This window comes from Balaenoptera borealis (genome assembly GCF_965194805.1).
Source record: "Balaenoptera borealis genome assembly, chromosome: 6".
Classification (NCBI taxonomy): Eukaryota; Metazoa; Chordata; class Mammalia; order Artiodactyla; family Balaenopteridae; genus Balaenoptera; species Balaenoptera borealis.
Genome location: NC_138863.1, coordinates 61416420 through 61431362, shown reverse-complemented (window position 1 = coordinate 61431362; position 14943 = coordinate 61416420). Strand labels below are relative to the sequence as shown.

General features: G+C 32.7%; 1 protein-coding gene across 2 annotated transcripts in view; it reads left to right on the top strand.

Moving 5' to 3' along the window:
- The window catches only part of DCAF17 (DDB1 and CUL4 associated factor 17), a 39100-nt gene that overhangs the window by 6224 nt on the left and 17933 nt on the right, over window positions 1-14943 (top strand). The window contains exons 3-9 of one of the 2 annotated variants that reach the window (XM_082395413.1): window positions 436-526; window positions 3654-3790; window positions 4550-4628; window positions 5774-5863; window positions 8471-8575; window positions 9038-9143; window positions 14692-14834. In XM_082395413.1, the coding sequence (XP_082251539.1) occupies window positions 436-526; window positions 3654-3790; window positions 4550-4628; window positions 5774-5863; window positions 8471-8575; window positions 9038-9143; window positions 14692-14834 (751 nt within the window). The remainder of the gene's footprint in view (window positions 1-435; window positions 527-3653; window positions 3791-4549; window positions 4629-5773; window positions 5864-8470; window positions 8576-9037; window positions 9144-14691; window positions 14835-14943) is intronic. The other variant, XM_082395414.1, reaches the window with a different exon arrangement.

The window sequence follows — 14943 nt, the reverse complement described above, 5'->3', positions numbered from 1 at the left end:
CGATGTTGGAATAACAGTTTATGAATGTGGAATTCAACAGAGATATTCATAATAAATGTTAAAGGGTAAAGAAAGAATTCAATATGATCCAATTTTGGAAAGTGATCAGCAGGTGGGTATGTGTATATAAAGAAAAGCTAGAGGGAAATGAACCAAGATATTAATACTGAGCCAAAATGTTAATATTGGGTAGTTTTATACTATTATAATTTATTTTAGTTTATTATGTATTTTAGATTTTTTTCTATGAATGTGTATTATGAATTTTGTGATCAGAAAAAAAAATGTTAACATTTAATCGAGAAGAGGAAAGCAAAGTAGCAAGTTGTATTTTTGGTATTCCAAATCTCTGAATTAAAAAAAAAAAAAAATCCCTCAAATCTGAGCAAACACTACCTCATTTATGAAGAAGAATAATCTTTTTTTTTTCCCCAGTGTTGCATCAGAGCCAAGAAAACTTTATGAAATGCCAAAATGTTCCAAATCAGAAAAAATAGAGGATGCTTTATTATGGGAATGCCCAGTGGTAAGATTTGTTTTTAGAGCACTTATTTCTAAAGCATTTTTAGCCTAGAAGAACAGATTATTGTTAACATACTGCATAAAGAAATAAAACTTAAGTATCATAGTGATTCTTAAACCTTGAAAGGAATCGAGAAGAGAGCATATCTTTTGATTATCATTTTTCCTCACGAAGTAATTCTTGTCCTAAAAAATTATATATTAATACTATGAATATATTTTTAACTTTTAATACCATTTGTAAATCTTGAAAACTAGAAAAAGTTATGAACTGATTAAAAGTTTTATAAGCAATATAAGCTAGTTTATAGTTATTCTTAGCGTGTAAGAGATTATTCTACTTAATATATTGAGACAATAAAATATTTATTTAGGGCAACAGTTACGTTACGTGACTCTTTGAAAGTGGATTCTTATGGGTTTCCTCTATGAATCTTTTTAGGAAAATAATAAGATAAAAATTAAAAAATAAAATAATAGATAAGCTCATTCCACCAGATCAGCATTGCCCCAGTGTGTATTTTTTCAGAACACCGTTTTCATAAGATGTTAACATCTTATAATTGCTAGAGGAGTTGGGAGAATTCGGTTTTTTAAAGGGTTAAACAAATTTATTTATAGAATTACTTCTCAGAGCCTTTAATACTATTAATACTTATAATAATACTACTGTTCATGGTGATTGTCAAACCATTTTCCCAACTTTCTTGATCATAGAACTTCCTATTTTGAGATATATTTTTAAATATTAATTTTCCATAGGATCAGTGTTCTAAGAAACACTTAAGAAGTGCTGCAACACATATATACAATGGAATATTACTCAGCCATAAAAAGAAACGAAATTGAGTTATTTGTAGTGAGGTAGATGGACCTAGAGACTGTCATACAGAGTGAAGTAAATCAGAAAGAGAAAAACAAATACCGTATGCTAACACATATATATGGAATCTTAAAAAAAAAAAAAAAAAAGGGGTTCTCATGAACCTAGGGGCAGGACAGGAATAAAGACACAGACAGAGAGAATGGACTTGAGGACACGGGGAGGGGGAAGGGTAAGCTGGACGAAGTGAGAGAGTGGCATGGACATATATACACTACCAAATGTAAAATAGATCGCTAGTGGGAAGCAGCCGCATAGAACAGGGAGATCAGCTCAGTGCTTTGTGTCCACCTATAGGGGTGGGATAGGGAGGGTGGGAGGGAGAAGCAAGAGGGAGGAGATATGGGGATATATGTATACGTATAGCTGATTCACTTGGTTATACAGCAGCAACTAACACACCATTGTACAGCAATTATACTCCAATAAAGATGTTAAAAAAAAAAAAAAAAGTACTGCCACAGGGGCTTCCCTGGTGGTCCAGCGGTTAAGAAAAAAAAAAAAAAAAGAAAAGAAAAAAAGTACTACAACAAACTAATCAGGTCTCTGAATCTGGCTGTTTGTTTTTTAGGAAAAATAGAATATGTGACCAAAAATAATGATTAAAGGTTAAGAGACTATGCTTTGCATTTATTATTAAAATTCCTTTTTTTTTTTTAAACACTTGTTTTTACATAAAATTGTAGTTTTCTAGAGCTGCTGCTTTCTTTTTCCCTGGACAGTTGCCTTCTTTTCATAGAAGTCTCCCTTTTAAAAATCAGGAAGCTTTAAATCTACGTTCTCTTCCCCAACTCCCTACTGAAAGTTAAAAATAACTATTGTGTCCCTACATCTAAAGCCTTTTAATCCAGTCTCATTGGTGAGGGGAAGAGGATGACAGATTTCCTGAGAAAAATTTTGAAGACACCAGTGCACAACACCAAAAATTTAGAGCAATCCTGCAAAAATAAAGTTTCTAGTAACCGAATTCCTAATCTCAATTCTCTTTAAACATTTTATTCTTATTTGAAGTGGAGCAAGATTTTCCACTAAGAAAAACTAAAAAGCATATTGTATTAACATACTGATGTGAAACTACATTTAAACTAGCACCCTTCTTCTCTGAGATAATGTGTGAAATACAACTTTTAGTTTAGGAAAATAGCTTGAACCTATTAGTATGCTACTTAATCCTTTTTTTTTTTAAGTAGGCAAGGTATAAATGGTACATTTTAAAAACTTTTAAAACTCCATGAGGTGATACTTATGTAAGACACCAAAGAATAAAAATATTTACATCATTGCCTGTGATTATAGTGTAAGACTTCAGTAGCTAATAAGCTTAAACACACACACACACCCCCCCAAGAAACAAACAAAAAAACCTTGTTTCTTTCCCTAACATTTGAAAGGGGAGACAAATCTTAGGAGTATAAATAAAATAACTACATTTACATTCTTTTCTATTCACTCTTGAGCCCAAGCAATGTAAGAGTAATTTCAACTTCCTTATTCTTAACTTTCCTCTTAGAACATCCGTTTTATTTTATAAATCAAAGTAGAACCCTTGGCTTCTCTTTCTCTTTCTGCTTTAGTCTTCTACCTTATGGCAACTCCTCCGTGGCAGGTACACCGAAGCAGCTATCCTCTCCCTTTGTTGGGGGTAATTCATTGGAGATAGGTTCTCTTTAAAATTAGGTCTGACTCTTTTCTTCTTTGGCTGCCTTGATTCTGGATTTTAGCTTTTCATTTGAGGTTAGAGTAGAGCCACAGTGACTAATGGGATAATTTGCTCTTTTGCCATTTTAACTTCTATCAAAAGGAAAACAAGTCTTGGAATAAAGAAACATGTATTCTAGCAGGTGACTCTTAATTACTTACGCTATTATACATGGTTTTAAGAACTGTTATTGTTGCTATTGTTATCACAGCAGCATCAGTAGTACTCCTATTACTGTTGTTATTATGATAATGATTGGCTAACATTTGTTGAATACTTAATGATTAATACTTAATAAGTAATCAGTTATTTCAGGTACTGTTGAAGCACTCTATGTGACCAAACTCACTTAATAAATTAATGATGAAAATAATTATTCATGATTTTAATCTTTCCTTGTCTTAATTCTTTATTTGTGCATTAATAGTTCTTTTTTAATTTACTTACTTGACTATTTCTTTAAGTGTTTAGCTGTTTTCTTTGGATATGGATTACTGCAGATTGTTTATGACCATGCAGTTTCAGTTTTATACCTCATTTTTTTTTAAGGGAGAAATGCTTCCCAATACATCAGATTATAAATCCTCACTCATAGCACTGACTGCTCATAATTGGCTACTTCGTATATCAGCAACTACAGGAAAAGTCCTTGAGAAAATATATCTTGCTTCATATTGCAAATTCAGGTATTAACTGTGACTTTGTTGTTTAAAATTTTATTATGAAAAATTGAGACTTGTGGCCCAGGATATTTCAAGATTTTTTTTTTTAAGTTTTCCATTGTATACATGGATCTCAGTTTAAAAACCTATTCTATTTTTCTCTCCTCATGACTACTTTTGAAGATCTGAGGATGGAGACCCTTTATCATTTATCATTGTATTCCTCATAAGTAACTAACCTCTAGTAGTTGGCAGATACCCTTTGTTAAAAAAATTTACTTTTTACAAATAGTATTTTATATGTAGGATGTATTTTATGGCAGATTTTTCTGAAGGCTGGTCTGTTGCAGTTAATTACCTACGTAATATAATCTAAGAACTGTTAATTTTTAACTAGTAATTTTATAAATTAGATATAAATTTTTGGAATGAATATGTGCATGCAAAAGGTGAATGTAACATTTTCAACGCTTTTTGTAACTTCCATTTTAAATCAGGAATGGTTTTTTGTTTTCTACATTTTGAATACTGACAGATCAAACATAATTTTTATTCACTGAGACTCTAGAAGGATTAAAATTATATATATATTTAAAAATAGGAATAAATGCATATAAGGATCTAAGGGAATTCTTTTAGTTATTTGTTTTTAAAATAAACTGCTTTGCTTTTATAATTTAAGTAACTGAAAAACTGTTCACTTATAAAATATCTATTATATTTTTATTTTAAGTAGAAGGAAATTGACCCAAATGAATAAATTTCTTTTTATTCTTTTAAAAGATACTTGAGCTGGGACACTCCTCAAGAAGTCATTGCAGTCAAGTCAGCTCAGAACAAAGGCTCAGCATTGGCCCAGCAGGTAGACATCTTTAAACGTTCAATAAAATAAAGAATTTTTTCCAGAGGAATGTGTCTGAAAATTTGTTATGAAATAACTAATGATCTTTGATTTCTGAAGCATGCTATAAAAGTTGTTTACCACAAATTTAGGCAATTCCCTTCAAGCCACTCTGGGGAAGTACCACAGATTATTTTATATTCCATAATGGAAAGAAATCTGAACCTTATTCTTCAAAGTAAAGGAGCTATCTTCTTCAAGCAGAGAAATCACTCGAGTTTTAATTGTTGATACTTTTTTCTATTTCCATTTTCTCATGTCAGTGTAATACTGTTTTGTAATGCTGAATGATATGACCATGATAACTCTGTGTCTTTTGATTAGACCCTTGATTATTAGAATTCCAATTCACAATATAAATTATGTTGTATAATAATACAATACAATATATTAATTTATATTATAATCCATTATATAGTAGATAAATATATTTTGTTATACAGTATATAAAGTATGTTTTTGTAAAATATATTTTGTTGTTAAGAAACGTTTACTGTTAATGCTTACTTCTATAGATTTTTGTGTGTATATGCAGTTTGTAGTATCTGAAGGGCTAAAGGTTTAGTGGACATATTTTGAACATGCAGGCCTTCCTGTTTAAGTAACTTTGCAATATAGATAGAGGAATGTTTTTAATTCATGAAAACAGTGTTTTTATTTTTTTAATTAAAAAAACTTTTTATAGAAGTATAGTTATATATATTATATGTTATATATTATAATATAATATATAAGTATATTATGTGTTATATATATAAGTATATATATAAGTATATATTATATTTATATAAATATAAGTATATTATATGTTATAGATGTACAATATAGTGATTCATGATTTGTAAAGGTTACACTCCATTTATAGTTCTTATAAAATATTGGCTTTATTCCCCATGTTGTACAATATATCCTTGTAGTTTGTCTTATACATAATAGTTTGTACCTCGTAATCCCCTACCCCATATTGCCCCTCCCCCACTTCCCTTTCCCCACTGGTAACCACTAGGAAAACAGCAGTTTTAGTATATGTGCTGCCGAAGCGAGCACAAAACAGCAGTTTTAAAATACTCTTGAGAGCTGCCTATGATTTTAGTCTTTCCTTTTAGGCAGGCATTCAGCAACCTGTTTTGCTGTACCTTGCAGTGTTCCATGTGCTACCTTTTTCACTCATAGGGATTCTGGAGATCAACAAAAAGGTAGGAACTCATTTCTGATTTAATTGTAATATTAATTTTTTGACAATAAGATGTAATATCATTTTTAATTATTTGTTTATTAGGTGTTTGGATTGGAAATGTTCCCTTGACTGTACAAAGCTTGGTGATTTAGTTTATTTTATATCAAAATACATGAGAACATTTGATGTGGGAAGAGAGTCTAATAGTCTCTTCATCTTTCTACATGTTTATTTATTTATTTAGTTAGTTATTCTTGGCTGCTTTGGGTCTTCGTTGCTGTGCATGGGCTTTCTGTAGTTGTGTTGGGAGCTACTCTTCATTGCAGTGCGTCGGCTTCTCATTGCGGTGGCTTCTCGTTGTGGAGCACGGGTCTAGGCACGTGGGCTTCAGTAGTTGTGGCACGTGGACTCAGTTGTCGTGGCGTGTGGGCTCTAGAGCACAGGCTCAGTAGCTGTGGTGCATGGGCTTAGTTGCTTCATGGCATGTGGGATCTTCCCGGACCAAGGATCGAACCTGTGTCCGCCGCCTTGGCAGGAGGATTCTTAACCACTGCGCCACCAAGGAGGTCCCTTTCTGCATGTTTTTATGCTTCTCAAGTGGATAGTGTTGAGTACCAATCATTAACAAACCACTGTTGTATAAAATTATGAAATGAGTAAAATATTTTTTTCATTGGGAATATTCCAAAGCTTGTTAAAAATGATCATAAAGAAAGGTAAAAAGCTGCAACAAAGTGCCTCATTTTAATTGCAAAGTATAGATCTAAAACTTGTTTTATGGTATATAAACAAGTCTTATAATTAAATATGTAAGTTCTTCAACTCATTCAGTGTTGGGTTTTATTGTTGTTGCCATTGTTCTTGATTTGTGGGGTGGTTATCTGGGAAGAAAGAAAGGACATATTTCCTTTGAGTAAAAGAATCAATAGTTTGCTAGTTTCCTTTAAAAAAATTGTTACTTAGTTTGGGTGAATAGTTATTTATTGGTCTATTCTACTAGTCTTTAATTAAGCACCTGAAGCATTATTGAGCCCAGGTCTTGAGGGTCCACTAATACTTGTAAGCAAACAAGATGAATGTATTTTAAAAATTTTATATAAGCATAATATACTAAACTGCATAAAGACTAAAGAATTAATTATTTATTAATTGTTCATTTTGTATCAGGCACTTTGAATATTTTACAACATATAATAATAGTGTAATATATAAAGTATTTAACTAGGAGGTTAAGCAGCTACCAAAATCCTAAAGGTAGTAAATGGAGAAGCTGGAATTTGAACTTAGATTTGACTCCAGAGATTAAACCAAATTTTAAAATAAGAGTGGCTACTTTATTATAGCACTCATCATTTGAAAATACATTTGAATTAAACAAATCCTCCTTTCAAAGTGGAGAATGAGGATCAGGGAATAAAAAGTCATAGGCTAGTCAAGAGCAAAGCAAACCATGATTATCCTTTTAAGAGATGACAAAAAACACAGCTCATAAATGTAATTGTTCTCTTTGTGCTTGTGGATTAAGTAATTGTGTATACTTATTACAGTCTACAATAGGAATGAACACTTAGCAAAGTCATAAATTGTTTCTATTTATTCTTACATGTTCGAGATAATCATTTGAGGGATTTGATTTTGATTACAGTTATTTGAAGTATATCTTTCACTTACCATGCATAATAAGACTACCTAGGGGCCAGGCTCAGAATGTACTTTAAGCTATTTGTTGGGGTAGTAAATCTTTACTAAATGATTTGTCTTAAGTAGAAACAGAAACAGATTTTCACTTAATTTCTACTTGTTCTTTCTTTTTTATTTATTTGTTTTTGTCTGCGTTGGGTCTTCGTTGCTGCACGCAGGCTTTCTCTAGTTGCAAGCGGGGGGTACTTGTTCTTTCATTGCTATGAATATTTGTTTATGTTAGTTGGCTTTTGTTAAATATTAAAATAGGCACAGAATCAAGTTCTTTTTAGAGCTCTGTGGAGCATCATGACAGGATCCAGTGCATAGAACAGAGACAGAGACAGAAAGGGAACAATGAGCCAAAGCTTCTCAAGGTCAGCTAGGCTAAATGTTTCTGTATATATTTGGTTTTTAACATGTTCGGTTTTAACAGTATTAGATATTTAAAGAAAAAGGTAATGATAAAATTCTCGAGTTGGCTATTTTTTATTAGAATTACTTTCTTAGACCCAATCTTTTCACCTCCAGCTAAAAAATGTCCCTTCATAAATAACGTTTTATGAAGAATAGGTCCCTGTATTTATTCTGCCATGTATATCCTGCATGGTAGAATTAAATGGACTCAGTTTACACCTATGTCCATGAGGAAAAGGATTTGTTATTAAAAGATATTGACAAAACTGTGAAGCAAATGTATGCTGCTGCATCATTTTGAGGGGTATGTGTTACACTCCCATTAGTGCTTCAGTTTGAGACCCCAGTGGCTTACCACTCTCCCCTAATAACACCTTAGCTTCCAGTTTCTGAATTATAATTAAGTTATAATGTTAGGCAGCAGTGTTGTAGTGGTGGCCTGAATATTAAACAGATGCACAAACCACTGTGAAACTCAGATGATTGGCCTTCTGGTCTTTTCTCAGGTGATATCTACCTTTCCCCTCAGATTTTCGGGAGCGTAACAGATGCCACCTTGTCTCATGGAATACTGATTGTGATGTACAGCTCGGGACTGGTCAGACTTTATAGCTTCCAAGCCATCACTGAACAGGTAGAGAAAACTGAAATTTGCCATATTGAAATTAACTTGAGATTTGGACTGAGGTATGAATTTTTTTTTTTGAATTTTATTTATTTTTTTATACAGCAGGTTCTTATTAGTTATCCATTTAATACATATTAGTGTATACATGTCAATCCCAATCTCCCAATTCATCACACCACCACCCCCCCGCCACTTTCCCCCCCTTGGTAGGACTAGGTATGAATTTTTTAATGTGATGTTTTTAAAGTAAGGCACTGTGTAGATTTCAACTCTACAAAACTGTACAAATGGAGAAAGACAAAGTAACCTTTAAAAGAGGGGGGGTGGGAAGGTAAATAGAAAGGCCCTTGAATAAATAAAGACATTTCCTCTGTCATATACATGTGAATTTGATTTTTTTCTCTCTCCAGACAGCAAATAAGTAGGTGCTAAAGCCACCATTTTTGTTTTGTTTTGTTTTATTTTTAGTTCATGCAACAGAAACTTGACTTAGGGTGTGCATGCAGATGGGGTGGGACTACTGGAACTGTAGGAGAGGCTCCTTTTGGCATTCCTTGTAATATTAAAATCACAGGTATGGCTACTATATAGTACTTTCTTCACCTTAAAAATTAAGTGGTCATATTAATAGTTATTAATTGTAATCATCCAAATGTTTTTTGCATAATTTAATTATAAATTAATTCATTTTATTCCTATGCAGAGTATTCTTTGCTTTTGAATAGGCGTTCACAAAAATCTGTTATTCAGTTAGATAAAGGCCTGGGGATGCTGGACCTTGCTCAGCCAGAGATCTGTTACCTTTGGCAAGTTACTTTACCTTTCTGGTCTTGATTTCCTTATCTGCAGAGTAATAAGTTGCAGCAAATGATACCATCTTAGTTCCTTTATAGCTTAAAATTTTACAATTCTGTGAAATTTACCCAACTTAAAGATCAACAAAGCACAAAAAAAATTATGTATAATTTTATAAATATAATAAAAATGTTCTATATGTAATTAGCTTATCAAATTCAGCAGTTTATTAAAAGGAAATGAACTGCTACTCAAATTGAGCAATCTGTGTTAGATAAACCATGACTGACCAGAGTTCATCTCAGCAATACAAGAATTATTTAATGCAGACAGATGTAAAACTCATATGAATAAATTTAAAAACATAATATATTTTGTTATCCTAATATTTGTTTATCTTTAGTCTTGGTTCATTAAGAATCATTCTTGGGACTTCCCTGGTGGCACAGTGGTTAAGACTCCAAGCTCCCAATGCAGGGGGCCCAGGTTTAATCCCTGGTCAGGGAACTAGATCCCACATGCATGCTGTAACTAAGAGTTTGCATGCCACAACTAAGGAGCCCACATGCCACAACTAAGGAGCCCGCCTGCCACAATTAAGACCTGGGGCAGCCAAATAAATGTAAATAAATAAATATTTTTTTAAAAAAGAATCATTCTTTATCATATTGAGGACATTTCCTTTTACTTCTAACCAATAAACATCACGTATTTAGGTGAAACTCCAAAGGTTTTTCTAACATGGGTCAAAATAAGACAGTAATTTTTTTCTATTATTACTATTTAACATTACATCATCAACAAATCAAAAAACAAATGAAAGATTTAATTGTGAGAAAGGAGATGTTCTTTTTATTAGTAAATGACAGACTATAAAAACAGAGTCCAGTATAGCCATTATCCAAGAAACTCAAAATAAATATTCTAAAAATTACTCGGGGTTTTAGATGTCTTGGACAAGCTGAATTAGACAGTTCTGTGATAACTCAGCCTCAGCAATACCGCCTATATTTGATACAAATACGCTAGCAGGAAATCTATTAAGAATTTTAAAACTACAGGCTCCAGTGGTAACTACAATGTATTATTTTGAAGAGAGTTTCCCCAAATGGTACATCGTTCTCATTGAAATGCAGATAATAAGCAAGTAAAACAAAGAACAGGGTGATAAAGAAACCTCATAGAGCCTTTGATTGTGCTGTGATTTTGGTCCCTGTTTGTAGAGAGAAGACTAGATTTGAGATCACAATGTTGGTCTGCTACTAGTAAGAGTGAAATTCCACTACTAACTGGTGGTTATGATAGCAAATTACTTAACCTCTCTGGACCTCACTTTTATCAACTTTAAAATAATAACATTTGAAAATATCTGTGAAATCACATGCCATTGTAAAACAATACAGCGATTATTGGACATTTAGCTTAGAAAAGTAGCATACTATGTTGGAAACTTTGAGTATTTTTTCAAACTATATTGACTGAAATCCTATTCATTTCTCCAGATTTGTTTTTCAGGATCATTAAGGTCTGTACAAAATAATATTCCTTTTAACTTTAAATAACGTTTTTTTTAAATGCAGCAGCAGTTCATTTTCATTACAGAAGAATTAGGAAATAATGATAAACAAAATAGCGAAAGTTTAAAATACTCATAGTCCTCCTGCATGGAATTAACTGTTATCACCTCAGTGTGTTTTTTTGGTAATCTTGTATATATGTCTGAAACCAAAAAAGAATCATACTGTGAATACTCCTTCATAACTTGCTTTTTTAAAAAAATCAAAAATAAATAAATAAATAAATAAAATAAAATAATGGCAATTCCCTGGTGGTCCAGTGGTTAGGACTCCGTGCTTCCACTGCTGGGGGCCCATGTTTGATCCCTGGTCAGGGAACTAAAATCCCGCAAGCCACACGGTGCAGCCAAAAACAGAAAAAAGAAAAGAAATAATAAAATAATTTAAAAATAAATAAAATAATTTAAAAAAACAACTCGAAGTGTAATTTACATGCACTTAAATGCCCTCATTTTAACTGTACAATTTGAGTTTTGCCAAATGTTTATATCCATGAAACCACTACTACAATCAAGATTTAAAATCTTTTCATCACTCCAAAATGTTCCCCTGTGCCCTTTCCAGTCAATTCCCTCCCCATCCCCAGCCTTAGGCAACCAATGAACCTGCTTTCTTTCACTCTAGTTTTCTAGAGTTTCTTATAAATGGAAGCATATGATATGTACATTTTTGTCTGGCTTCTTTCACTCACCATATTATTTTTGAGATTCATTGCATATTATTGCATATATCTGTAGCCTAACCCACTTTTAAATGTTAATGTATTACAAATATTAATTTCCATCTAGATTATTTAATAGATGATCTTATGAAAACAAAGTTGGAGTTCTATCTTACTCTTTACATCAAAGGAAATAATAGATGGATCAAAGATTTAAAGTTCTGTAAGAAAACTTAGAGAATCTTTTTATCTCAGAGTTGAGAAGAGCTTTCTGACACAAACGCAGAGCCATTAAAGAAGGGATTGATAAATTTGGCTACATAAAAATAAAGTGCTGCAAGGTAAAAAAAAAAACAAAAGCACACTCATATACCAACTCAAAAATCAAACAACAAACAGGGGAAATATTTGCAACATACACTGTAAAGGGGTAATTTCCTCCTTATATATGAGTTCTACGGACCAGTAAGAAGAAGTGACTACAACAACAACAACAACAAAATGAGCAAAGGATATTGTTCAGAAGAAGAGGAAATATAAATGACTTTTAATTTGGGGAGGACAAAGACCAACGTCACTGATAAGAGAAGCGCAAGTTAACACTATCATAAGATACTTCTTTTCAGATTCTCAAATATCAAAAAGTTAGGTAACAGGGTTGGTGAAAGTATAGAAGAGGCACTTTCATTTATTATTGGAGTCCCTTGCGGAGGACAATTTGTCAGTATGTTTCAAAATTTTAAATGCATATATTCCTTGAGCAATTCCATTTTTAGGAATTTATCCCAGATACATTCACATGTGTACAAAATGGCAAATGTACAGTTACAACATTGTTTCTAACAGCAAAAGATTGGAAACAATGTATATTGATACATTGATAGGTGACATTAGTATTCTTTCATTGTTTGCCTATGTCATAAACTTAATTGTTAAAAAGAAACAGGAATTCTTTTTGCACTGGTATAGAGAAGTTTCCAATATATATTAGTAAGTAAAAAAAGGAGTGCAAAACCATGTATATAAAAAACCTCATTTGTGTTAAGTATTCATATGCATATATTAAAAGTATAGATATATGAGTATATGCCTTTAGGATTGCTTGAAATATCTGGAAGGGCACACAGAAAACTGATAAATAGTAGTTATCTTTGAGGGATACAGATGGAAGGAAAACTTAGTTTTCATTATATTTCTTCTGATGCTTTTTGAATGCAGTACTTATATTACCTTTGCCAAAGAGTGGTCCTGTGTATATGTGTGCACACGCTAAGCTCCTCAAGGTTTTAAGATCTGGACTTATGTACCATTATATGCATGAACTGTAAATTTATTTAACCAGTTTACAATGGACATTTAGGTTGTTTTTAATTTTCTGTGATTATAAATAGTATAAGAATGCTCCTGTAATTATTAATGATCCTAAAATTTCCTCATCACAAGACATGGAATCAGCCATTCTCTGAGAACTCCTAGGCCCTTTCAATTGAGAATAGTATTAGAGATCAAAATTTGGGCTCTTGGGGCTAATGGGGACCCACCAGGGTTGTGGTGAGCAGAGTCCTGCTGCTGCTTTTGGGCGATTTTTAGCAACTGCTGGGAAAAGTATTTCTTTTTAAATACATCTTTTTGCATTGATTTTTTTTTTCTATTTTGAATTCCTATTTTATATTCTCTACAACATACCTACTTAAATTTTTAACCCCAAATTCAAACTCTAATTGTATTTTTTTCTCTTTATAATTCTTCTTTTCCTCATCCACCATCATTTGGTAGCCACCATAGTATCACACATGATGTTTATGTATCTTTCACAATTTACCGACTGATGTCCTTTGCCCATTTTTCTATTGGGGTGTCCATAATTTTCTTATTACTTAAAAAAGATTTCTTTATATATTAAGAATATTACCCTTCTCTTAAAAGGTTTTACAAAAAAGGTACTTTAAATATACTTGATATGTTTACACCTATCTCTTCTTTCTCCTCAAGATTCTCAGTTTGTGTAGTCACTTTTCATTATTTGTTGTTCTCCTTTGTATAGCTTTAAGTAGTAAATTGCCCTTATGAAGAAGCCTAATAAGGCACACACTTCTATATGTAACATGTGATTTTTTGAGTGAATGGTCTCCCTAAAACAAGTCCCTTTACTGACAGTGGTGGCCTCATAAGCCAAAGATTAAACTCTCAAGTTAGAGGCATAAACAAAGGACTCTGATTAGTCACCTTCACAAACAGACCATGTGGTATTTCAGAAGGGCTGCCCCAAAGGAATTCTGGACTTCATAAGCAGCACTACCTTCCGTTTATACATGTCTCCAAAAGTAAGTCTGTTATGCTCTATATAAAATTAATTGTCATCAAAGAAGAAGACTTGGAAGCACTAACAGATAGTTCTTTTGTGTTGTCAGTCTCCAACAGACAGTGACTGACTGGATGTATCTAAACTACCTTAAAATTAACTTGTCTAGTGATTATACTAGTAGTAGTGGCTATCCTTTGATAAAGCTTCCACTGTAACAGGACCCATCCTAAGTGGTTACTTTTCATTATTTCTGAAGTGGAAATCTTAAACAACACTTCTTTTGTAAAGTTTGCTAAGTATAACCTGTTAGTCTAGAATATGAATGTTCTCTTCCTCACATTTGAAGGAAGTATTAGACCTAATACCTTGTTGGATTGTTAGGAGAGTTGGAAATAGTATCTAACCAAGCCTTGTAGATAGCAGGTGCTTATTAAATGGCAGCTGCTTTTGTTAGATACACTTTGTCATTTCTGCCATCATAAGCACCTTCAGCCCATTTTTTATCTCCGTTCAGCTGCATGTCACACATATCCTGAAAACAGATGTCTAGAAAGTTGACTCATAACCTAACAGCTGTTTCCTACCAGCTTTTTCTTTTCTTAAGGCTATAGAAATAAGCAATAATCCTCTTTCCTGATTGTATTTTCTTGCCTTGAACATAGTAATTTTTCATTAGTGGAAGTTCATAGATGATGCGTGCAAAGAAAGGTTGAGTTCGGTTAATGAATGTTCCAAGGCTACCAGAATAAAGAAGCTAATACATTCCTTTTGCCCATCTCTGCAGATACACCACCACTGCTCTTTGAGGTGTCCTCCCTGGAGAATGCTTTTCAGATTGGAGGCCATCCTTGGCACTACATCATCACACCTAATAAGAAGAAACAAAAAGGAGTTTTCCATATTTGTGCCCTAAAGGACAATTCCTTGGTAAATCAAGGTGGTCAGACTTCAGTAGTAAATTTATACCAGAAATTCTTTATTCTCTACTTCTCTAATAGGTCCACATTCCTAAGAATTACTTTTTTATTTGTTTGTA